General features: G+C 39.4%; 2 protein-coding genes and 1 pseudogene across 6 annotated transcripts; 1 reads left to right on the forward strand and 2 right to left on the reverse strand.

Annotated features, from left to right (window-relative positions):
- Positions 1 to 688: 688 nt before the first annotated feature.
- On the reverse strand, positions 689 to 2,290 carry LOC147486157 (E3 ubiquitin-protein ligase PUB23 pseudogene; annotated as a pseudogene). Its single transcript, XR_015202510.1, has one exon. The product of XR_015202510.1 is annotated as an E3 ubiquitin-protein ligase PUB23 pseudogene (transcript).
- Positions 2,291 to 4,209: 1,919 nt separating this feature from the next.
- On the forward strand, positions 4,210 to 6,793 carry LOC147486158 (BTB/POZ domain-containing protein). Of its 2 annotated transcripts, none has more exons than XM_086572239.1 (3): positions 4,210 to 4,272; positions 4,361 to 4,420; positions 5,096 to 6,793. In XM_086572239.1, exons 2-3 carry the CDS (start codon positions 4,406 to 4,408, stop codon positions 6,431 to 6,433), a joined length of 1,353 nt encoding a protein of 450 aa, XP_086428365.1. In that variant the 5' UTR covers positions 4,210 to 4,272; positions 4,361 to 4,405; the 3' UTR covers positions 6,434 to 6,793. The 2 variants fall into 2 exon arrangements, with proteins under 2 accessions (XP_086428365.1, XP_086428366.1); XM_086572240.1 differs by having other exon boundaries at positions 4,243 to 4,272; positions 4,361 to 4,841.
- Positions 6,794 to 8,784: 1,991 nt separating this feature from the next.
- LOC147486159 (coiled-coil protein) lies at positions 8,785 to 20,482 on the reverse strand. 3 transcript variants are annotated; one of them, XM_086572326.1, is made up of 6 exons: positions 19,843 to 20,078; positions 19,638 to 19,750; positions 17,496 to 17,738; positions 10,795 to 10,956; positions 9,466 to 9,555; positions 8,785 to 9,228 (listed from the first exon to the last, which is right to left on the reverse strand). In XM_086572326.1, exons 1-6 carry the CDS (start codon positions 20,076 to 20,078, stop codon positions 9,035 to 9,037), a joined length of 1,038 nt encoding a protein of 345 aa, XP_086428452.1. In that variant the 3' UTR covers positions 8,785 to 9,034. The 3 variants fall into 3 exon arrangements, with proteins under 3 accessions (XP_086428452.1, XP_086428453.1, XP_086428451.1); XM_086572325.1 differs by lacking the exons at positions 8,785 to 9,228; positions 9,466 to 9,555; positions 10,795 to 10,956 and adding exons at positions 18,315 to 18,946; positions 19,031 to 19,344; positions 20,384 to 20,482 and having other exon boundaries at positions 17,567 to 17,738; positions 19,843 to 20,112; XM_086572327.1 differs by lacking the exon at positions 9,466 to 9,555.
- Positions 20,483 to 25,172: the final 4,690 nt, after the last annotated feature.

The following is a 25,172-nucleotide window of genomic DNA, read 5'->3' on the forward strand; positions in this document are numbered from 1 at the left end:
CACACACGTCGCGCGCAGGGGGTGGGTGCAAGTACTGGGCTTGTTTTTGCATAAAGATCTCTTTTGGTCTTCCTAAACTGTTTCCAAAAAATCAGAAAATCTTTCCTTAATTGATCGAGTCAAACCAAATCACGTTTTTCTTGCATTCAAACTAGCCAGTAGAGTCGTGCGTTATTGGAGTGATTCTTGCCTTCAGTTGCGAGTGTAGGTTCTATAAAATAAAGGTTTCCTATTTTATTACGCTCTGAAAAGCTTCTCAAAAACTTTTCCTCTTAAAAAATATGTCTGCAGTACTTAGAGTTTCTGCAGGGTTTGTCATTTGTTGGTGACTTGCTCTTCCGCTGTTGTATCCTGGGAAGCGTGCGCTTGAGGCTGGCAGCTACTATACCAACAACGTTTTCCGTCTTAAGGAAATTGTGCCGAGCACAATCCTTAGTGATAAGTTTCTGATTGCAATCTTATTTCTGTTTTGCTTACTAGATTAATACAATTAGTTACCAGGCAAAGGGACTGCTATACGTTTTTACAATTTAACCGAAAAATAGCAAACAATCAAATTCAACCTCTCACTGTTGAGCCTAAAGCAATTCACAATACTTCAAGACTAGTAGAGTCTATCTGTATATGGTTTATGGTATACCAGATCAAGATGTCAAGAATTATCAAGTACTAGTTGAGAAGAAGGGAATATACATAATCTTAATTTGACACTATCATATAGTTTTTCTTTTCTTTTTTTTGGATACAAGTTTACAGGGAAAATGAGAGCAGTATGCAAAGCTTATTTTACACTTTAAAAACTCAGTTTGTTTCATCCAATTTAGCCAACATAACATGCTTAATTTGTTCAACTACATGGTTGAAGCTGGATGAGACAAATTTTAAAGTGGACAGTAGTAATATGTTCAGAAGATCGAATTTACAAGAAAAGCCACCGTATTATCTAGCTGGCAGGAAATCTTGTTAATAGATACAGTTGAATGCAAGGAGAATTACCCCATATATTATTATGTAACCTTAAAACATCTCTAGCTTTTTCCTTCACATTGGATGAAGTATCAGCTTGAAGAACCATGCAAAGTTTTGCCACAGCCCCAACATTCAACATTTCCTGAAGAACTTCATTTGTTGCTGAAAACTTACATATTGACGCAAGAATCCTAACAGCCCGATCATCAGTCAATGGAGAAACTCTAAAGATTTTCTTGGTTACCATGGCAATACCAGCTGGATGAGCAAGAAAGTTAGCTCTTCCATCAGCACAAGAACATAAATGATCTAATATACAAAAGTTGAGCTCGCTAGTTCGCTTATCGGGCCAACTCAAGTCTAGTTCAATGAGATCAAAAACTGCACCAGCTTCTATGATCTTCACTTTGTTCCTACCCCATGGGCAAGCATCTAACATGACTTGCAAAGCAGCCTTGTTTGCTTGGGGAGAGAGATTATATCTCAAGACCTCAAGTATTGCTACAATAAAGTCGGGTTTTAAACGTTCCAAAAGACTTGAACATACCAATTCGACTACGGATTTCAGGACTAACAATGCATCAGTCTTGAGCTCCACATGATTAGCCTTTCCACGTCGCAAAACCCATGCTATTGAATCGAAGAAATCATAAATAAAAAGGTTAATTTCCGCAATAGGAATGCTAATAATGCTAAGAACATTCAAAGCTTCACGTACACCATCAATAACATTTTTCTTGTAACATGCGATGATCATGGACACCATGGCCTTAGCTACACCAGCTTCCATCATGCACTTCCTATTCCTTTCATTTTCAGCCGCAAGACTAACTAGTCTCCTCAATGCTTTGGATTGTAATTGAGGACACCAAAGATCTTGAAGGAGCTTAAGGATGTGAATATTGTTGAGAGGAGACTTGGGAGTTGGAATACGATCAACACCATTTGCCGCATTTGTAACACACCATGCTTGAATTAATCGTCGTAAGGTGTGGTTCGGTGTTAAATCAAAATCTTTAGGTAGAGGCTGCTTTGTGACCGGGCAACAAGTATTAGGATCTGCGGATAACCATTGCTCGATACTCTCCCTATCGTATGTTATACCGGTTACTATAGTAACGGGGTCTTTCATGATTTGAAGAGAAATAGGACATATGAAATATTGAGGAATTTCTACATCATCCATGGACATTAAGAAAAGTTCAATAGAAAGATTGTACAAAAACTAAATGACGGATTAAAATTTGATGCTTCAAGAATGGAGAAATGAGGGTGCTGATAAGTGGGAAGGGAGATGAATTTGTTGGTTTGAATGGTAAGAGAAAGCGGCTAATTTATTGAATGGTTTTTAAGTGCTACGAAACTTCTTGAAGGAGTTGAGTTGGTTTAGTCTTCTGTTCTAGTCTCACATTCGTAAGTCCTTTACGGCGTTTTGTTTGTTCATTTGTATAGGACTATAGGTGTATTGTAGGACCACTTGGCTATTATTGTGGCGTGGGACTGTGGGCGATGGTTTTGTGGGCCAAGTTAGAATTCTTAGTAGGACTGTGAAACTATTCGATCTTCATAGTCTTTAACACATTTTCCTGAATATTCGTACATGAAATAGCGTTATGGAATCTTAAATTGTGCAAAGAAAGGAATTATGTGAGGCACATGACTTTGGCTCCTTTCATTTGAATTTTTATATTCTTCTTAAATTTTGTCCTTTAACTTGAGGATACATACACGTGTTTGAACTTTGAAATGAGAAGAATGCTCGTATGTATTATTGATGTTTTTGTTTTCGGAAATCGTAATATCATATCGTATTATAGATGTTCAATCCTTATAGAGAAGGTAAGGAGCATGTATCCATATTCTTTTCCTTTTGTTTCCAGCCTAATCAGTCTATGATGCACGGTCAAATTACTTTTATGAAAATAAAACTATTTGGTTTCTTCGAGTTATTTAAACGGGTCAATACCAATTATATTTAACACTTTCTATTATTTGAAAACGCCATATATACAATTTCAGTCAAAGTATATGAGATAACAAATATGAGGATTGAGCCCACCAATTTAGTAGCACATACAAAACTTTGATTTGGCAATCAATGTACGTCTATTCATTCTTCTTCTTGACACTGTTTCTGGAAGTAAAAATTTCTAGAAACAGGTAAGTGTTGGCTTGTGAGCTGGTCTTTGAAGTCCTTATCAAAGTCTCATGTTAACATTTTTCTATCACTTACTTGATCTTAAATACTCAATATTAACTGCAATGTCTTTTTGACTAAAGATTATTGGTCTTTTCCTATGCACCCACATTGCAGTCTACTCTAGCTCTCTTTAGTCAAAATTTCCGACTTCTTTAACGGAATTAACCGCGTCAAGTTTGGCTCCATGAACCTACGAGGGGTCACTTAGACAGTAAATAATAACTATATACAATATACCAATCAATATCTAACGAAACTAATCGGGAGAAGCTATTTGTGATTAATCGGTAATTTAATTGGTTATATCGAATGTATATATTTGATATTTTCAAAATATATAATAGTATAATCATACCAAATATTTCTAAATAGTAATCCAAAATACAATAAAAAATATCAAATTATCATAATCACATCTAACTAGTTCAATTCTAGAATACTGCAGAGATATCAAACACAAAAGTTAAATTAAATATTTAAAGAAATAAAGAGAGAGAGAGAGAAGCGATAATATATATTAGAGAGATAATACAATAATTTGTATATCTAACTTTCGTTAAAGATGGAAAAATAAGTAAACTCTTAGCTTTGTGTATTGATTAGGTTCTATTATTATTAATACGGTTTAATAATCGCATTCGTTAATTTTACATATTTTTTTGGATGGGGAACCGATATTTTCAATAAATTTTTTTTCTGGGGTTAGCGATTAATTAGTCAAATCAGTGAGAAAAATTAAAATATAGCAAAAACTAATCAGTTTACAATCGATACGCGATTAATCCGGGAAGATTACCAATATTGATAGGAGAACATGGAAAACACATTGACCCCAACAATTGGCCGAAAGGTTCTGATGTCCTTTCCGGTACAATTTATATTAGGGCCGATTTTAAAGCCCAACATGTGTCTAAGCCCATTTAACATGATTCAAATATACCGACACAGTAAAGTATCATGCGGATATCTCAAAATTCCAAATATATCGTGCAATTTACCGGCATTTTGGTGAAAGTATCACTGTTCAAAATGATTGACGCATTTGAGCTAGAGACTTCGAAAATATCAAAACCAGAGTAGAGCTACCAAGAAAGAGAACAAGGGTATGTTTTCTTTTCAAGCAATTTATAAGAATTTATATGGACTGTAATCATTACATATTTCTCTGCTAAAATGTTACTTTCTTTACAGTGCCAAGATGTGTAAAGGGCCTTGTCATTAGTTTTCAGAGCTTGAATGGAGATCAATACTGTGAGTTTTACCAATTTTTAGTAATCTATAACTACTTTTTACACTGTATACAACTAATCCTGAGACCATACTCCTTCCCTTAGTTGGGTGGCGTAGTTTGGATCAATGGAAATAGCAGTCATCATTATTAAGTTTTGAAGTGTGGAGACGGGAAAACTATTCCTTTGTACCATTGGGAGTTATTTGAGTAAGACTAGTGATTAGTGGCTTCACTAATGGGTTAGGATAACTCCATTACCACGTCTGTTTCCCATCAGCTACTTATTACCCTGGAAGAAGTGTGAGCCAGTGGGTTTAGAAATTATATGACCAGGGAAAACTTTGGAGGAAGATGGTTCCATGTGCTCTTTTGGGGTTCATGGTCTAAAAGACTAAAAGGAATATGAGGTGTTTCGATAGTCTATCAGAATATGCCATGGAGGTCAGTTTGGTTTCAAAAGCTTCCACTTTATCAGTATCATAGAGTGTTATAAGGAGTTCCCTTGTTTTCTTCTAATGGATGAGAAGTATTGTGCTTGGTGTGAATAAGTGTCCCTTTTTCTTTTTTTTTCTTTTTTTTTTGGTCATTATTTCGTATGAGATATTTGATCTTTTGTGTTTTCTATTCATCATATGATAAATCTTTTTAACTACATTTTGGCAATCCTCATACTCTTCATCTTCGCTTTTTCCCAGACAGAAGAAGCAAGGGCTCAATGCAACATTGGGAATAAGTCCACTAGTGATGTTGTTGTTAGGATACGAACACAAGAGGGCAGGGATGAATGGTTGTATTGTCACTCCCATGTTCTCGTAAAAAAGACCAAGTACTTTGCTGATCGGCTGTCAGAGAATTGGCCCACGTGCAAGATCTTGGACTCCCGGCACTGCGTCGAAGTGTACTGCCAAGAATCTCAGTTTGACCACCATGTTTCATTGCTACGTCTCCTCTATGCTGTTTCTGATGGCTCAGTGCCCAACACATGCCATGGTGTTAGAAATGCCATTGGTACCCTTCAAGTGGCTGTCGAACTTGGTTGTGAGGACATTATTGGTAAGTGTGTTGAGTACTTAGAGGCAGTCCCTTGGGAGGAGGCTGAGGAGGAGGAGATTCTTAAAATTACACCCGGCCTAGGAGCTCAAGCTGAACCAATCCTTGCCCGTCTCCAACCAGTTAATCCTACAGCCATCACAGGAATTTTTATGTCAGCTATCCGTTTTGCCACATCTTCGCCTTCTCCTTCCATGAATGATCTGAAATCCTCCGCTCAAGAGCAACTTGAGTATATGCTTACAGAAGATGATGATGCCCCACTTGTTGCAGCCAACGACGAGATAAAAAGTGAAATGAGGGAATGCTCGAGAAGTTTACTAAACAGATTCTATGGCCTACTGGAGTCGTTTAAATCTGAGTCTCAGGGCCTGGTTTTGGACACAGATAAGTTACCGGAACTGCAGTCCCTTCTTCTTGATTTAGCTTGGGCATGCCAAATTTTAACTAAATTGGAAACATTGAGAGAATTTGTAATAAGTTGGGTGGAAGCATCAGAAAACATTGTGAAGGCCGTTGAGGTTCAAACTCCAGATGCTGACATGCTTGAGACGATGGTGAAGGTCATTGAAGTTGCAGCTAAGGTTTTGGAGGCAATTGCATATGGTACTGTGATACTCCCAACTGTTAAAAGGCTTCACATGGTAAAGGTTTGGCTTCCATTTGTAAGGATGATGAAACCTTTAGTTGATTCTACTACAATCAATGATGACGATACTCCGCCATTCAAGATGGATGGAGAGCTATGGCAAAGTTTGGAATCAGCATTTGTCTCAATGCTGCTTGCGTTACCATCAGGAGATCAAGCGGAGATCTTGACCGATTGGTTGAGGAATCAGTACATTAGGTATCCCGACTTGACTGAGGCATTTGAGGTGTGGTGTTATAGGTCTAAAGTTGCAAAGAGAAGGCTTGGCGATCTCCCAAGTGTTACCAACTCATCCATGACAACATCTTCATATCAGTCAACTTTGAGCTCCTAAACTCTAATACTTCGAGTTGGAAGATGCAGTGCCTTGTAATCCTCATTTGCTAAATGTTGATTAGCTTCAACTACCATGAGTAATGGAGATCAGTAGCTAGATTGATGGAACACCAGAATGGGTTCTCTTAGAACTTTGATATCTGAAGGGGCGTGTCAAGGGTTCAGATGCCATCGTTTTCCATGCTGATGACTCGACCTAGCATCTCAGATGACCATCTTTGCTGTTTTTCCAAGAAAGAAAATTGTCATGGCGAAAGAAAAGTATGTTTCATTAGTAGGTAGACAGCTCAGGAATCATCGTATTGTTGTAATTGGTAAACATCCTGGGCATCTATATATGAAATTTTTTGGGCATCAACTATCATCTTTGCAAATTTCTGCCTCTCAAGTTAATTTCAGCATGTGATCCTTCTATGCTTTTGTACTTTGATTGTGTGTTATTTTTCTTGGTAAGTTTAAGGGCATAAAAATCCCAGCCATAATTGCATTGTCCCACCTTGGCTATGGGAAGATATTCAAAAATTGTAAGGAAACCCGCGGGTCATGCTAGATCCTGTATAATAGATGAACCTGTATCATTATTAATTGGAATTTTGGTCCCAAATCCAACCCTTAACTTGTTGAATTTTCCGTTTCCCATTTTTAGTGTGGTATTTTACATGGGAAGCTAGACAGGTATGGTGTTAACTCCTTAACGGCATCTTGGACGTGGAGACTTTTTTAGACGATTGTATCGCCTATCCAAATGGGCAGCTGTTCGTGTCTGCTCGCTATGGCAGCTCTTTCATAATGCTGTGATATGTATGCTTTGGAAGTAGAGGAACGACGCACCATTCAGACGCAAGGAGCTGAGTTTCCATCCTATTGATACAGATACTAAAGCTACTTAAAGGTACTAGATTGGTGGGCCAATAAGTAGGGCTGGGAATGGTACGGGTTTCAACCCGAATCCGACCATATCTGAATCCATTTTACCATATATGGTTTCTATGTTATTTAACAATATTCATATTTTGAAGCACAAAAGTTAATTTATATCTTATATTTATATATGAAAATTATTAAAAAAAATTTGTATTTTTTAGTGCTTTTTAATGGATATGGATAGCCGAAATCCGATCGAATCCAGATATGGTAAAGAGTTTTGAGCGAGAATCCAACCCAAGCCCGTACCATTTCCAGCCCTACCAACAAGGAATAGAGGTTTATTTTTGAAGACATCAAGAAATGGTGTTCCTTGTTAAGCATGATGATCTAGAAACTTCATGAAACGGGATGCCTTCAACCCTTATGGCAAGACGAATAAACAATTAGTAGTCTAATGCAGGTGCTGTGCATCTCTGGGTTAAACACACCCATCTGAAACCACTGAAATTTAATGATCAATAGAGGGACAAAACAATCATTAAATTAAAAAAAAGTAAGGGGAAAATTTGCCACAAAAATTAGATCAAGAGTCACACATACAAAAATATTATAGTAATATTCCGAGAGTTAGAATTTTTAAAGTAGTTAAGACTTAAGATTGTTCTTGCTTCTTTGTTTGGGTATTTTTATATAGTTATATAGGCTGAAATGGTAAATTTCTTTGTTACCCTCGGGTATGGCTGTTAATGGGTTTCAATAACCCGATAAATGACCCGAACCAAACCGATAAAAAATAGTTTGGGTTTTGGATATTTAGTTTGCCCTCCACCAAACCGATATGAATCTGAACAAATAAAATGACATTTTAGTAATATTTATGATTAATTTTGTATAGGTTTTATCAATTGTGTCTAAAATTAACTAATTTGATTTAGGATTTAATTGATTTTATAGTTTTCGATTCGGATCGATTCAGTTTCGGTTTACAATATATTTTATATTTTATTTGTTTAGTTTCGGATGAAATATAATATTATTAGTTCGGTTCGTATTCGGATTTTTCAGCACCCTACCTTCGGGCCTCGGCAGATGGACTAGAGCACCCGGATTTTTAAGCGCCCTACCCTCGGGCCTCGGTAGATGGACTAGAGCACCCGGATTTTTCAGCGCCCTACCCTCGGGCCTCGGCAGATGGACCCGATTGGGGACCTAAATACCTGTGGACTGTGGACCTAAAGCCCATTTTGTATTTCTGTTTCATCAAACACTTGTTGCACCCTTTCACTTTTTGGCGTAGTATTGTGCATTTGTGCTGAAACGTCTGAAAACTAAGGAAAATAACAAATAAAAATGAAGCGTAAATTGGTCCAGTTCATGAGAATATTTTCAGTTTCACCAAGTCATCCAGGACGCCTGGAAATAGATATGACACTCATTGGTGGGCAACGGGCAACCACAAAGTGCACAAACTGAACACAGAGATTGCAATCACGCCCAACTTGCGTATGCGTATAATTTACTCGTCGAAATTCAAAAACCAGACACTACACCCATCTTCCACAGAAGTTGTACATTACACAGGACAATCAGGTAGATTTATGGATAACCACATACAACATAAACTAAAAAAGAAAAGGAAAGGGATGATTGAAATGAAAAACAACAGTACATGTGATCTACTATATACTGCTTCCTACCAGGAGTAACAATGGTAAAATTATATACAAGAGAACTAATCATCCGGACCCCAAGCGTCGTCTCTCAACATTTGCCTGGTGACTATACGATCCCTTCTTGCTTCCTCCTGTTTTCTAAGCTCGCTAGATCCAAAGGTTGTACTAGAAAGCTTCCGCCCCATCCCCTGGGCAATCAACCTCTGTGCTGTTCTTACTGATGTTTTGGGCCTCGGAACAGGAGGTTCCAGATCTGCATAATCAAAACAAGAGTAAATTGTTTCATCTCTATAAAACCAAAGCTAACTTCCTCTCTTAATCAATATGTTTTGTTTCTATCGTAACTTATTTCTTGAGATCATGTCAACCTCAGACCGCAAAAGTTGGTCAGAACTCAGTACAATACACATACTGCATATCATCCTTTTTGGCGTTCATTTTCTCAATTTTTTCTTTAGTAAAACGCTAAGCAACCTGAAAACAAGAATACCTCTTCTCGCAATTGAGCACAGAAGGCTATCATCCTCACTAAGCGGGCGTACGTTGAAAGGACAGTGGATGGTATTACGAGCCTCAAGAGCTGCATTAGAAAATTTCACATCTTAGTGGAAGATAGGTTTCTGCTCTATTATAATCCAATGGTAAATATCATTCAAGATTTCAGATGAAATACCATTTCACTTTGCTTCGCTTCAAGAGAAGCACGCGCATAGAAACAAAAAATACAAAAATTCCCTATGCCATGAGAAGCTCAACACTAACACCTAACAGATGATCAACTTGAAATGTGCAATAAGGATTATAGGATATTAGGAAGACACGTCTGAATTTTGATCAGGCGATACAGTACGTTTGGTTCGACATGCACTTTAGTCCGTAATAGCGGACTATCTAGTAGAAAACTATACTAGTTCATACAAGATGATTCCAGCGTCATTGGAAAAACCATAGACTACAATATGTTTTTCACATATAAAAAGCGAAGAAAGAGTGCCAAGAAAGTACTCAGCAGTATCTTACTATTGTACTATCTGATTATACTCTTACACGTTATTAACATTTTGTATAAAACAAAATCTTTGTGAATTATAGATTGAAACGTAGTACAGTCTTTCTTTTTCCACCTTCTGTAATGCATTGAATTCTTAAATCTAATTACTACCAACCTTTTCTTCCCATGAATTGAATTGAAAGAAATTGTCATAACAGTTTGAACTATTGACATAAGATGAACCAATTATCTACTGAAACTGCACGATTCAGGATAAATGAATTATAAAGACCTACTTATTTATTGTAGTTATGCTTTAATTGAAATATAACTTCTAATAGACATTAAAGAGTGACACAATGTTTCATAAGGGATGAATTTCAAAATATTTTGGTATTGGTTTTCCTATAGTAAGATTTGACTAACCAACAAGACTTTCTTTTTTTTGGCATATTGATTTAAAGTGACATAGAAAGTCACTAAACCCACAATTACATTAAAGTGACTACATGAGTCACTTTAAAGTATTATGCCGTCCCACCATAAACTGATCAAAAGTCAAAACTAATTTCCCTCATAGGTAGATGTAAGAAAATCCAAATCATATTCTTCACCCCATTAGCAACTGATGTATCTTCTTTGAAACCAATAGGACTATTTAAAACCGTTTAATTGCGGCAACAGGAAACAGTACACCCACATTAAAACTATTTCTTAAAGCATAGCCGCATCAAGTACAATGCAACTCCATTTAACTCGAGCATTTAAAAGGAAGTACATGGGTAATTCGTTTATCTACCTAAAAAAATGAAGCTTCAGAGGTCTTACCAATGGAAGGCGTTCGAAATACTGCCAGTGCAACAGTATCATTGACCCAGTGAATGACAAATCCACGGTCTCTAAAGTTCTCAAAATGTTTCTCTAAATCAGTTGTTCTAGTACTTGGCGTGATATCAGCAAGAACAAGAACATGATTGGTTCCATAGCTTGCTGCAATTACAACACAATCAAATGTAAGGAAAAAAAAAATGGCCATTTACCATACTCTTTAACATTATGCATCTATTAACAAAACCAACATGCCGGTACAAAGAAGTCAAAGTCATACATGTTATCTTCTTTTCAAATTCAAAATCATAATTAAATTAAGTGAATTGCATACAATTGTCTAAAGCAATGGCATAGCAGAAGCAATAATAAAAGTTCAACAGAACATTAAAAAGATAAATTGAAACATAAGTTTATTGATAATAATGAAGAGCTTATCACAATTTTCGTCCATGAAGCTCTTTATATAGAGAACTCTTTCAAATTATCTTAGAAACTTACTGTTTCGACCAAATATGATCAAAACACTAAGTAGTGACGAAAGAAACGAAGAACGTAAAAAAGTAGTTAGAAAAGTGATGGTGATCGGGAGAATGATAAGACTGTACCTTTCGGTTGCCTACGTACCCAAATTATCGGTGGGATCAAGTCTCAAGAACGTAGTTCTGAATAAAAAATAGTTTGGTATTTATATAGGTAGAGTAGAGAATCCTTGTAGCTCAAATATTCTTGTAGCTTGAGTCATTGTGATAAAATATAACTCTCAACTGATAATTATCTCTTTTGATAAGAAACGAATTTGGACATAAATTAACGTACATTAGTGGCAAGCCATGTGGCTAAGGTTTAGCCTTAGACACATGAGTTAATAGCATGTACATCGATTCATGGTATTGCGAATTGGGCTTTAGCCCTACCGATTAAATGAATAAAATAGAGACTCCTACTAATAGACGTTTGCCACGTAGGTAGGGGTCGAAACACCGCCCCCTCTTTGTCATGCGAACAAAGATGAATTACAAAGATTTGTACGAATTGTATATGCGAAAAGTTTGTAAGGAATCATTGGATTTGCCCAAACCAATGATCATGTGATTGTGCGTTTGTAATACCATAGAGCTAAAATTTCTTTTTTTTATAAAATAAAGTATGTGTTGGCAATTGAATATCATTGTGATGTCAGATAACATACCTGTGGAAAATTGACAATGTTGTTGAATTATATAGATGACTCGAAATAGAATGAAACGCCCTCAATACTAATTTTAAGCTTGCAAAATTAGATTGAGCTAAAAAACGCTCCGACACAGAACTGACGAAACTAAACGGGGTAACTTCATCAGATGTTGACATAACGCGAGTAACCGACTAAGCGAGCGTAACAGCATTCAACTTAGACTGCCGAAATTAAACGTGGTAATTTCATCAGATTTTGTCGGAGTGATAGTAACGACTAAGCAAGCGAAAAAACGTTTAACTTAAACTGACGAAATTAAACGTGGTAATTTCGCCAGAGTTTGTTGTAGTGATAGTAACAACTAAGCGAGCGTAAAAGCGTTCAAGGTTCAACTTAGATTGATGAAATTAAACGTGGTAATTTCGCCAGATTTTGTTGTAGTGATAGTAACGACTAAGCGAGCGTAAAAACGTTCAACTTAGGACCGGACGAAATTAAGCGTGGTAATTTCGTCGATTTTTAAATAGCGATAGTAACGAACTAAGTGAAGCGTAAGCGTTCAACTTATTAATCGACGGCTTAAACGCGATAACTCCGCCCGGATTATGTAAATAGCGATAGTAACGAACTAGCGGCGTAAAAGCGTTCAACTTAGAATCGACCGAAATTAAACGCGTGGTAATTTTGTCGATTTTGTCGTAGCAATAATAACGACTAAGCGGCGTAAAAGCGTTCAACTTTAATTGTGAAATTAAACGCGTGGTAATTTCGGCCGGATGTTAATAAATGAGCGATAATAACGAACTAAGTGGCGAATAAATACGTTCAACTTAGACCCGGCCGAAACTAAACGCGGTAAATTCATCGATTATGTCGTGGCGATAGTAACGAACTAAGCGGCGTAAAAAGCGTTGACTTAGACCGAATTTAAATTAAGCGTGGTAATTTCGTCGATTTTATAAATAGCGATAGTAACAACAAAAAGCGAGCGTAAAAGCGTTCAACTTAGACTGACGAAATTAAACGTAATAATTTCATCAGATTTTGTCGTAGCGATAGTAACGAACTAAGCGAGCGTAACAGCGTTCAACTTAGACTGACGAAACTAAACGCGGTAATTTCGTCAGATTTTGTCAGAGCGATAGTAACGACTAAGCGAGCATAAAAGCGTTCAACTTAGACTGACAAAATTAAACGTGGTAATTTCGCCAGATTTTGTTATAGTGATAGTAATGACTAAGCGAGCGTAACAGCGTTCATCTTAGACTGACGAAATTAAACGTAGTAATTTCGTCAGATTTTGTTGTAGCGATAATAACGACTAAGCGAGCGTAAAAGCGTTCAACTTAGACTGACGAAATTAAACATGGTAATTTCGTCAGATTTTGTCAGAGCGATAGTAACGTTGCGATGGAAACAAAATTATAACATTAGAACTCAAGTTTTTCGTTCAACTTGTTAATTTTGTCCGCTCATTTAGTAAAATAATTTGTTGCGACGAGCCAGAAACGAACACTGTCAAGGACTGTCGGAAATAAACCAACAATGTCAAGGTCCCATTTCGCAAATGACCAAGGTTTATGGATTGGATGATGCTTCGTCGCGGGAAGTTGACCCATATCATATATCATGTGTTTGACAAGGCACACACGTCTTGGACAAACGCTTAACATCCTTTAGCATGTATGACCACCAATACCATTGGGTCATTGCTATGTGAGCGAGACTTTGCCCCCGGGAGTGGTGTTCACATAGTCTTGAATGAATTCCTTCGAGGCCTAGTAAATTGTTCGTTCTGCCCAAACAACGAAGGATAGGATTGAGACTTGTGCTGCTGTGATAGAGTTTTTCAGACATCAGAAATTCCTGAGTATCGTCAGTTGCATGATCGTCGTCGGTAGATACCGAGACATTATCAGTGTCAAGCTCGTTGGAATCATCTTACAGCATGAGTGGTTAATCCAGTGTTGTCATAACAGTGACGTTTTGATTTTCCCGCGAATAAGTATCGCGATAGAATCGGGATGCCTTACATCATAACGCTTGGATCGTGCGGTAATGATAGATGTAAAATTTCATGCAATTCGTTGAGCGAAGTCTAAAATAAGCGTCCATTCTATCATCATGCGAGCAGCGTATTATCATTCAAATTGGCTAACGACTAGCTTAGAATAATTAATCGTAACTTAGTAAGCCCCACCAAGAGTTGTCAGATACCACAAAATGGCAGGTTCGGACTTCGGCCATATTATTTGACGCGTCAAATCCCCAATGTAGAGACCTCCAATTATGTCTTCATTCGAACTTCAAGATGACACAAACAAGGCCAGGAGGCGGACTTATTATCGCGAACTATTGGTGTAAATCTAGCAAGTAGGCGATATATCCGATAAATATTTCAAGTCATCGCCCCGGGAGGTAATGACAATTAGAGATCGGCGTTTTCCTCATCGAGTAATGCTTTCGACATAGGAATATCATCAATAAGAAAATCAGTCATTAGTGAAACCAAAGTTTATCTACGTTTAATTGTATGAGTGTCGAGACAATGTTGTAAATACTTAAGGTAACTTTTCCATTCCGCGACTCGATCCGGTAGACATTAGAAAAACTTTGGCGCAGCCAGATATTCGACAAGTATAAACTTCGACTATTCCTTCTTTGAAATAAGCTTAAAGGCGTCAAAGACATGAAACAAGGCCGGTGTAATATTTTCAATACAAGAATGCCTCGAGACATATGGCCGGACATTATCCGGCAACGGATAATGAAGAATGAATCGTCGAGGCAATAATTTCGTCTTTGAATAATTTGGCGATCGATTGGAACGATAAGCGGGTCATTATCTGTCGGATGTTGAAAAAATAGGAGGAGTAGTTCGATACCGTCAGTTGAATTGGAACCGCACGGTCGCGATGATCATCAATAAGTACATCGAGAACTTAGGCTCGTCGAAGTATTCGTCATAACTTTTGTAGAGCGTGATCGTCGGTTTTCATGATAAGAACCCCAGACGGTTTTAATTATGTTCGACCAAATATGATCAAAACACTAAGTGGTGACGAAAGAGGCGAAGAACGAGAAAAGTAGTTAAAAAAGTGATGGTGATCGGAGAATGATGAGATTTGTACCTTTCGGTTGCCCACGCACCCAAATTATCGGTGGGATCAAGTCACCAAGAACATAATTCGAATGAAAAATAGTTTGGTATTTATATAGGTAGAGTAGAGAATCCTTGTAGCTCAAGTATTCTTGTAGCTTGAGTCATTGTAATAGAATATAACTCTCGGTGATAATTATCTCTTTTTTGATAAAAGCGAATCACGGACATAAATTAACGTTACATTAGTGGCAAGCCATGTGGCTAAGGTTGACGCTTTTAGACACGTGAGTTAACGGACACGTACATCGATTCATGGTATGCGAATTGGGCTTTAGCCCTGTCGATTAAATGAATAAAATAGAGACCCCTACTAATAGACGTTTGCCACGTAGATAGGGGTCGAAACACCTACTAAAATACTAAGAAACACTTTCAAGGCCTATATATATATATAGCCAGCTCCTAAAAAGACCTTAAATAAGGACCAAATCTAAAACAACCCACAACTTCACCTACAAAATCATTTAAAATCTAATATTTTGTGGATATGATTTACTAACCATAAAGAATATCTTTACAAAAATTCAACTCGTTTGACAATTTTTAACATTGGCAAAAGATGATTGCAAAAACTAAACATTTCTAGACCGTCATATATTTTTTCAAAAGTGGACAACAATTTTTATCTAAGTTAGAGGATATCAAACGAGTTGAATTTTTGTAGAGATGTTCTTTATGGTTAGTAGATCATATGAACAAAATATTATGTTTTAAATGATTTTGTAGGTAAAGTTGTGACTTGTTTTAGATTTGGTCCTTATTTAAAGTCCTTTTAGGAGCCGGACTATATATATATATATCAAACTACCTTGACATCTTATTTTGACACCTTATTTTGACATCCACAACTTACACAATAAACTAAGGGCTGATTTTCTGAGAATCTCCATACAATAAAGATTATCTCCACAAAATATCAAAACATTTAAACATGTCTAACCTTGTCAAAAATTATGTTTAAGTTCGATATTTATCTAACGGTTCACAATTTTAGCACTATTTTTAATAAAGTTAGATATATCCAATTGAGACGAGTTTTGGTAGAGATTCTATCCATGGTAGGAAGATCTTCTCTACAAAAAATCAGCCCTTAGTTTAATGTGCAAGTTCACTTTTAGGTTTTGGATGTCAAGATAAAGTGTCAAAATAAGATGTCAAGGTAGCCTGCCCGTAATATATATATATCATAATAGTAACCATCTAAGACTACTATAACTTATAAACTAAACTTCTAGACACTTCTAAATTGTACTTAAATAATAAAAAAGAATATAACTTGTTAAAAACAATTACACAATAACCATAGACTCTATGTTCTACATCAAACAACAACATAATGTCCACTAAAAAAAAGAGAGAAATTATGCACTCTGATATCCCTCTCTTCCTATGGGGTTGCTATATCCAAAAGTATGAATAGGGCCTTGTACTACCAGTGCATCGGCATAATTAAAAGACTTAAGTGGCACTATGCATGAGAACTCCAGAAAATTATACACACGTATACAAGCTCCTTTTCTTGTGGATAATGATGTTTTAATGCACTCACTTGTTTCCAAGGTTTAAAAAAACACATCAAGGCTTAAGCTTCACAGGTTTTTATACTTTATTTTTTCTCATTTTCTTTTCGGTTTTTTGACACTTAGTCCCTTGATAACTTATTTAAAGATTAAACAATCCCAATTAAAATATGTTTTCTTTTGAACATCAAAACACCTCATTCTAATAGAAATCCCAAACTTCCATCATCAAATCCCATTCTTCCTTATTCTCCACTTTTACCTTTTTAATTGAGGCTTAAGCCTCAAGTGCCTCTGAAGCTCGCCTCAATGATGCGCTTTTTCAAACGCATCATGTTTCCTTAGTTTTTTTCATTCAATTTGTTGGCACCTTGTCCAGCATTATATTATTTTCTTCTCTTCTTGATAATATATAATAAGAGTTTCAAAAAATTCCTTTTCTCGCAGCACGTTATCGGCATATTGTTTTGGTCAGCGGGAAATGACATTTTTATACCCACTTGTCTTCATTTTTTGTTGCCTCTTGTAGGTCAACATTGTACATTGTACTTTATAAAGTTTTGTCTTCTTCATAACAAATTAATTATAATTTACCGAGTAAGACAAGAAAGACCTATTCCAAGGACAATTTACTAACTTATGCTTCAGCTTTCTTTATCCCACATCTTAGGGGTTTAAAGGATTTAACAGACCACCTCAACAAGAACCATAAGCATACAAGCATTTTTCATACAGCAGTAAATCCAAGCACCAAAACAACAAGAAAATAAAGCAGATTGATCAGCCTCAATGCAAAAAACATTTGGATAATGTAATGATCACAGCAATATAATCAACATACCATTTCGTTTTACTGTGTTTTCCTCTGAGCTATGGTGATCAGCTTCATTATCAGGGTCATGTGTGACAGCAACATTAGGTTGTTGATCACTATATAACCCATTTTTCTTATATAAGAAAGACCCTCTTCCACGCCGCTTAGGCTTTATAACTTCAGTATCATCTAATGAAAGTTTAGATACTCCTTCATCATTTTGTGGGGAGAGGACTTCAACTGACCCACGGTCAACAACAGCTTCCCAATCTGCAATGTTTTCAGGAGAAGGAAAACATCAATATTCAAGGAAGTTGAGAAAAAATGCATAAAAATGCCCCTATGAAACTTGAAGAGAATATCAAGAACTCCTTTCGAAAAAATTAAACAAATCTCTACTTTCAGGATAAGATCAAGCTCCAACGATGCAACAGCACAGTGTAGTTCTACATCAGAACTCAATATTTAAACACTGTTTACTTTTTATGAACGGAGTTGCAATGTGTGCGTGTGTGAGTGTTGTTTGGGTGGGGGGATGGAATGGGATCAGCACATATAGATGGATCATCATCAGAGTTTCAGGGACTATGCTATCGGCGCATCACCTAGAAAAGTGAAATACAAGAAGGGTTGCATGAACAGTACAGCATATCAACATAGATGACAGTGTTTCATAGTACATGATTCTACTATGCGTTTTAATGTTTTCCATGTCCTAGTTTGATGTCTTTAATTGAAGATGACAATGAAATTAACATAAAGAGAGCTAAAAAGTACATTAATCTTTAGTATATTTACAAGTTCCAACACTTGAAATTAATATTTGGAAACACTAGTAAACATTACATAGAAAACCCCCCACTTGAACCATCCACACCACGTTGATCGTTCCACTTTCTGATAATATCATCTTGCATACTCTTGAAATATACCGCTCTTTCAGGGGGAAGTACAGTTGTATCCATTGCCATAATCTTAGTTTCTTCCTTCATTCGAGCAATGCGATTCTTTTCAGACATTATCTCATACTTGCGGTCTTGAAGTTTGAGGCTGGTTTCCAAAAGCTTGTCCTGTCTATCCATCCTTTGTTCGACTCGATTAACAAACCCCTCTACCATCTTACTCATTTCACTACAAGCCTTCTTCTTTTTCTGCTTTTGCTTCTTCACTCCATCTGGTCGTGGAAATTCGGAAGAGTCCACAAAAGGAGAAACCTCTTTATCTAAAATAACAGGGGTATTGGCGACATCTGTAGTGTCCACAAAAGGAGAAACCTCTTTATCTAAAAAAACTGGGGTATTGGTGGCATCTGTTGAGCCCTCAGCAACGATTTGAACTCCTCGCATTCGTTTAGAATTTTTGGTCTTTGTCTCTAACGACTTGTGCCACTTTAGGTTATCCTTTAGGACAAGATAACAATGATCGAAAGCAAAAGGATGGCCTTCCACTGATTGATAGACTGCTCTTACTTGTACCATCTTAGAGTTAAAAAAAACAATATTAGAGAAAGCGAAGATTAAAAAGCTGAAATTGGACAAATAAACAAAATCACTATTACTAACCACATCTCGGCTGGTGGTCCCACTTTGATTAGTACTCTCCTCTTGCGCCAAATACCCCATAAATTTGCTCACCTCTCTTTGAATAAATTGCCAACGCCCTTTGACGGAATCCAAAGAGCGTGGTCTGTCCCGATTACGCACTTTGAATTCATTGGTGATACGCGTCCAATATTTACCAGAAGTTCGGAGCACACCAAGAATATCATCTTCACTAATCTTTATCCAACTTTTGCAAAGGTTAACATCTTCGTCAATTGAGAAATTTGGAAGCCGCAAGCGTTTCTTTCCAATGGTTGGTGTCGGATAGATGTGATCTTGAGTAAAAAGTTGGATGCCAAAAACGATGAATGGAGAGTTAAGATGGTGTGAGAGAATGAAATAGGGGGCGTATAAATCTAGCCGTTTCTATACTATAACCATTGTATGTACTGCCCCAGTTTAAACACTAATGTAAATCCTATACGACTTACACAGCCCTATAACTCTAATTGGGTTTGCGTATATGATTTTAGTATAAGTTAGATCAAACACAAGATATAACTAATTATGCGCGCTGAAAACAAAAGCAATATCAACCAAATATAAATACTTCAAAAGTAAAAATTACCATCATCAGAAGACACAGTGACATTGCAAGTAGAAGTAGCAGCACAATCAGAACCATGCAAACCCGAAACCGTAATTTTCTCAACATCTTTCTTCCCTACATTCTCCACATCCCTAGCACAACAAACAAACATACAAACAAAACTAAATTAAAACAAAATAAACATATAATCAAGTAATAAAAAGAGGAAAGGGCTAACACTAACCGTGAGGAGGGTTGAGCTCTTTGTTTAACGAGGAAAGCACGTGTTTGTAGTTCATCTGATTTTAAGGAAAATCCTCGAGATGCGTATAGATTAGCGAGGTCAGTTAGTGCACAAGATAGTTGTTTCAAATCTGGTGCTGGATTTTCGGTTTCGAGTAGAGAAATTGCTTCGTCGATATTTCCAGTGTCGACGAGATTTTCGACTTGTTCACTCCAATTCTTTTCCTCATTTTCCATCGTATCCCCTCGACAAGTGTTCACTGTTCCTTTTCTGGCTTCCAAGTAAGGTTTATAACTGTTAGGGGCATTTCCGACTTTGTATTTCTATGTTGGACTTGGGTTGGGCCACCCGAACCCATTATTAAGATTCGATCGATCATTATTTTACACCGTTCTCCTCTATTTTCCGTTGTAGTATGTATACACTATACAGATAGAGTTCAGTTTCGGTCCAACTCATCTATAAATTCTGATTTTATTGGTCATATATTCTCTCTTAATGGTCATGTCTAAAAAATGCATGAAAAAGTGTGTTTACTTACCGGAGGAAATTCTGTTAAGGATCTAGTGATATTCAAGTATGTAAGTCCTGGTTCTCCCTAATCTTCCAACCTAGTTTTGTAAAGGCTGTAAAGGAGCGTTTTGGTCTTCTCCTAATTACAACTAGGAAGAACGGGAAGGGTTAGGATTTTGGATGTGACCGAGGTATTTGTGGTAACCCTACATTATCTTCTCGTTTTTCCTCTTTTCGGGAGAGAAGAATCAGTCCGACGTAGTTCCAAAAGTGGTATTTATAGAGTTTTGAGAGAGAGATCCTTCCGACACGTGTATTCTTTTGTACAAATGTAAAGGTGGAGATCGCGGATGAGTGTTGAATTGGATCCGTTATGATTGGGGTAGATCGCGGTAGTCCCTATTTCCGGTGTTGAGATTACCACTAAGATTTTGGCAATCATTACAGGTGGGGGATGTTTCTATTCGAAGCGTTCAGTATTTGGCCGAAGTGTTCATCTTGAGATATCTCCGTTCGCACCACCTACTCGAGTCGCCGCAGGTCGGTCTTGGAAGAGGTCGCCTTTGATTCATCTATCTTTGCGCTGCGTGTGTCCGCGAGGGCCGTTCAGTCCGTCTTGGAGGTCGATGTCTTGGTTCGCTTATGCTCCCGCGAAAGCGATGCCTTATGAGGATATCGGCTCCTACCTGACCCTCTCGATTAGGGCGTTGGGGAAACGCCACGCTATTTGAGAAAGAGTCGGACGGCGTGGTGGAGCGTGGCTTAACAATGAGTGGATGAACCGACCGGTAAGCGCCACTTTTGAATGTTGTGGCCTCGTGAATTGGCGGAAAAGGTAGTTTTAACTTTACGTGCACGCGACGAATAATCGTAGCAATTGAAGCGAAGCGTGTCGCCAGCGTTATGAATCGGAAGCGAGATGTGCCTTGGAACACGTGCGGCTATAGGCGTGGTCGTAATGATTACTCCTTGGTAACCGAGCGGGCGGTTTATACAAAATCAGATTTGGAATCTGAAAAAGTTTCGTGTTTTCTTCTTCCAAAAACGCCTTGCTCTAGGGTTTCCCTGTGAGTGCTCCCATGGTCAATTATCTTTCCCATTTCCATTTGCTTTCCTCTCCGTCCGCTCGTTATTTTAAGTAAGTAGGTTATTGTAAGGCTATAGGGTTTAGAACTGAATATTTGATAGAAAAGGGGTTGTTAGAATGTCTGATTCTGATGATACTCGGTCGGAGGAGGTCCGAGATATCTTTGAGTTGTGGAGAGTACGAGGATGAAGAATCGGTAAGTGTCGTCGGGGTTGAAGTTAGAAGAAGAAGATAGGATAGGAGGGGTAATGCCCGATCTCGGCCGAGATGACGGGCGCAAGACGCCGTCGAGGGAGAGGAGGGCATCGCGATAATGCCTCCTAGAAGTGTGAACCGTCGTTTCGCTAACTCTTTCCCCGAAGCGGTGGCCATGGGATTAATGTCCCCGACACGGAGATATAATGAGCCACGACCGAAAGTGAAAAATGTTCAGTAGTGAGGAGTATAACCCCCGAACGGTGGAGTTATAACTGTGAGGGTTACCGAGCCGCCAGATGCACATACCGCAGTTCTCAAACCGGTATCGACTTTGGGCTTTTGTTGGAAGTCTCCCCTGTCGGTTCGGGTAACACTGGCGATTATTTAAGGTGTTCGACCTAACGCGAGTGGGGAATATGACATAGGGGTATCGGATATAGTGGAGCACTATGTGATACGTCGATCGGGAACATGAACTTTAGCTTGCAAACCATGACGACGTTGCTCCGGCCGCGGATCGATGGAGTAAGCAATGACCCAGGGCTGGACTAAGAGACCGTTGTTGCTAGTTGGCAATTCTTGTGTGGCCGTATATCGCGAACTAGGATTTGTAACATATCCGGTGGGTAGGAACACTTTTCCGTTGTTATTTTTCTAACGTTTGATAGCCGCTCTAACGTGTCTTTGTTTTGCTTTGGCTACGAAGTTTTCTCGCGGAAGGCTTAACCGATCGCGGGGAGATAGAAAGATTCGCTTCTACCGACTCGTCTTTGAAAAAAAGCCGGGTTGTCCGCCGAGGTTGCTCATTTCTTTGAGGAAAAGGGAGGGCCGCGATCCGGAGAAGAGGAAGGTGCAAAAGGAGCGGGCTCTAAGTCGAACGGGCGGGGTGATGGAGAAGCCGCACAAAGTGATCGATAACACGAGGAGAGGCAATGGTCGCGTGGGGGAGCAAAGGCGGCCTGTTAGGGGAACCGCAGAGCCGGAGGATCGGGCGGCCCCGAATGGGGTTCGATCGAGGCTCCTGTAGAGTTGGAGCCGATGGTTTTGATCGCCGTCTTGGGCAGGCCTGGAGAGGAGGCCACGATGATGTCTCCTCGAAAGCAGGACGGACGAAGCCGCAAAGTAGCCTTCGACATGCTCGTGGAAGATGGTGCTAGCACGGGGCGGATCGATGGTGGTGCGGCGGGGCCACGGTGATCTCGCCAGATGGGTGGGGACCCGAAAGCAGGTCATGGACTTGGCCACTTTTGAGTGGGGTCAGTCGCGCCGATGGGACGCCATCCGATCCGGAAGAAGGCCAAGGCTCCAACGTAAAGCGACCGAAAGCGGTGGCGTCCGCGGGACGATCTGGGAAGGACATTTTGTCTATCGACGGAAGGGCGAGGCGCAGGTGCGACCGCTGTGAACGGCAAGCGGCTCGGGCCGCCTCCGATCCAAGAAGATAGCGGGTTGTTTGCTAGAACAAATAGCTCTGGATGGCAACCGCAGAGAGCTAGATGAGAAGCGGGTTAGCCGACAACTCGAGACGAATGGAAATTGGCGAATGCTTGGTATGTCTATAACTTCATCCGAGGTAAACTTGCTTGCTTATGCAAATTGTTGGTGTGCTAACTATGTGTATGTTCGCAATGTACCGGTGAGTGGATTCCGAAGTTGAAAGAGATCGCCAGTTCCTTGAGAATCGGATAGGGAAATGGTGCCGGTTTGGGTGAGGAGCTGAAAAAATGTCGGGGACATGAGATGGAGCCGAGGAACCGGAAGATTTGAAGAGAGCTCATGAAGGCGTTGAATCCGCCAAGATCTTTGAAAAGATCTGGAAGCCGGAAGAGTTGAGGCAAAAGCAGAAGAAAGAGTTGAAGATAATGTGCGAAAGCAGCCTACCGGAAATCGGGGTCAACGATTATGCCTTGCGACCGCAAGAAGGTCTTTCAGACGCTTAATCGTGCCTATGACAGCTGACGCAGACTTCGTTGAACCGAGGTCGACTACAATGGCGGAAGGAGGAACACGCCCGTCCTGGCCCCGGTGGAGGAGAGGTTCAAAGGGGTGCCGCTAGGCATTGCCCTCTTCCCGGTGGCGATGCGCTGAAGCTTCGCTGTGGTTCGAAAAAAGCCGACTGCACCGCGGTGATGAGCTTAGAGTTGGATGGCATATCGATCATTGTGGACGGAGAGATGCCGAGGTCGATGAAGAATTTTGCGTGCGTGGAGCGAAGTTAATGTGGATGGAGATGACGAGTTGTAAAATTTGTTCTTTGCCTTTTATCGGCTTATATCTTTGTGATACAATAGAACCGGGTTTCAGGGTAACCCGGCGATTCGCCTTTTATGTTTGTGTAATCGTGAATCCTCGAACAAGTGGGTGTCTCCCGCCGATTCGGGGTAGCGAATGAAACGAACTTCGTGTGGGGCGGGTTGGATTTCGGTAATCTCAAAGAACTTCGCTCAACATCGAGTCAATATGATAATGCTATTACACCGGATCTTCCTTTGTTTACATCGCGATGATAGATAGTTGTGTTGTGTGTATGTCCGAGTCGGTTGCTCACTCATAGTTATGTAGGATGACACTACGCTTAGAATGGAACGCAGTAGGCCCATTGTGGTGGCGACCTCCTTACTTTACGATTGGTAAAATGAAGGGCGTCGTGTTGTTGGAGTGCTTTAGATTCTGCGAAGTGTGACGCCAGCGACGGAGCATCGAATCGGCTGAGTCCGCCTCGAGATGCAGTCGAATTACTTCAGATTACGTGGCCGCCAAAGCCGCAAGTGTTCCCGTTCCCTTGCGTGCATGACGTGTAGGGAGACGAAGCCGCTCATGGGACATAATGATGGCGGGCAGATGGCGTACGCCCTCAAGGTGATAATGAGGCACTTAGGAAAAGGCGTTTCCTAAGGAATATAAACCGCTTCTCTCATATCATCAAGAGGTTCTGTCATTGTTTTGCCTAAGCTTTGCTTCCTCATCTTTGCTCTGCTCCTGCCCTGTGCTTTTCTGTCGCCGCTTGTTCATCAGGTATGTGGCTTCTTCTCTGTGCGTGTTATTCAGTTTGAGGAATACCTAGAGTAAGTGTTAACTTTGCGTAACGAACTTTGCTTAGGCTAAAGCTAGTATGGCTAGATGTCGTGCGTTTGTGAGAGAAACGTCGCCTCTAACAATGGAGGAAATGGAGTTTGAGCCTCATGTTCATGGCGATCGGGGGAAGAGAAAGGTTACTGATGGAGAAACGAAGGGTCATAAGCGACCAAGGAGGGATAGTCGCCCTGCTGGCGGCATTGTATTCAGTCGCCACCAAAGTGGTATGAATCGATCGGTCGCCGATCGAAGAACGAAGGGGGCAAGGTCGCCAAATTCACGGTGAGAGTTCGCCCCACCATAAGGATGTGGGGAGCGAATTTTACCACCGGGAAAAGACGGGGAAGAAACGGATGGTGAAACGCCGATGAAGCTTTCACTTTCGGCCCCATAGCTTTGCCAGCCGCTCAAGGGGATTGTGCTAGATGGAGATAAAGCGAAGTCGAGGACGAGGACA

Source organism: Coptis chinensis, chromosome 7 (assembly GCF_015680905.1).
Source record: "Coptis chinensis isolate HL-2020 chromosome 7, ASM1568090v1, whole genome shotgun sequence".
Taxonomy (NCBI): Eukaryota; Viridiplantae; Streptophyta; class Magnoliopsida; order Ranunculales; family Ranunculaceae; genus Coptis; species Coptis chinensis.

Bases quoted from the DNA above. Each gene is read 5' to 3' on its own strand.
- LOC147486158 (XM_086572240.1), top strand. From the start codon at position 4,803: ATGAGGTGTTTCGATAGTCTATCAGAATATGCCATGGAG. The intron at 4,842-5,095 runs GTCAGTTTGGTT...GCTTTTTCCCAG, and splicing joins TATCAGAATATGCCATGGAG to ACAGAAGAAGCAAGGGCTCA.
- LOC147486159 (XM_086572325.1), bottom strand. From the start codon at position 20,078: ATGGAAAATGAGGAAAAGAATTGGAGTGAACAAGTCGAAAATCTCGTC. The intron at 19,345-19,637 runs GTAATTTTTACT...TTTTTACTCAAG, and splicing joins CACTGTGTCTTCTGATGATG to ATCACATCTATCCGACACCA. The intron at 18,947-19,030 runs GTTAGTAATAGT...TTTAACTCTAAG, and splicing joins GGACCACCAGCCGAGATGTG to ATGGTACAAGTAAGAGCAGT.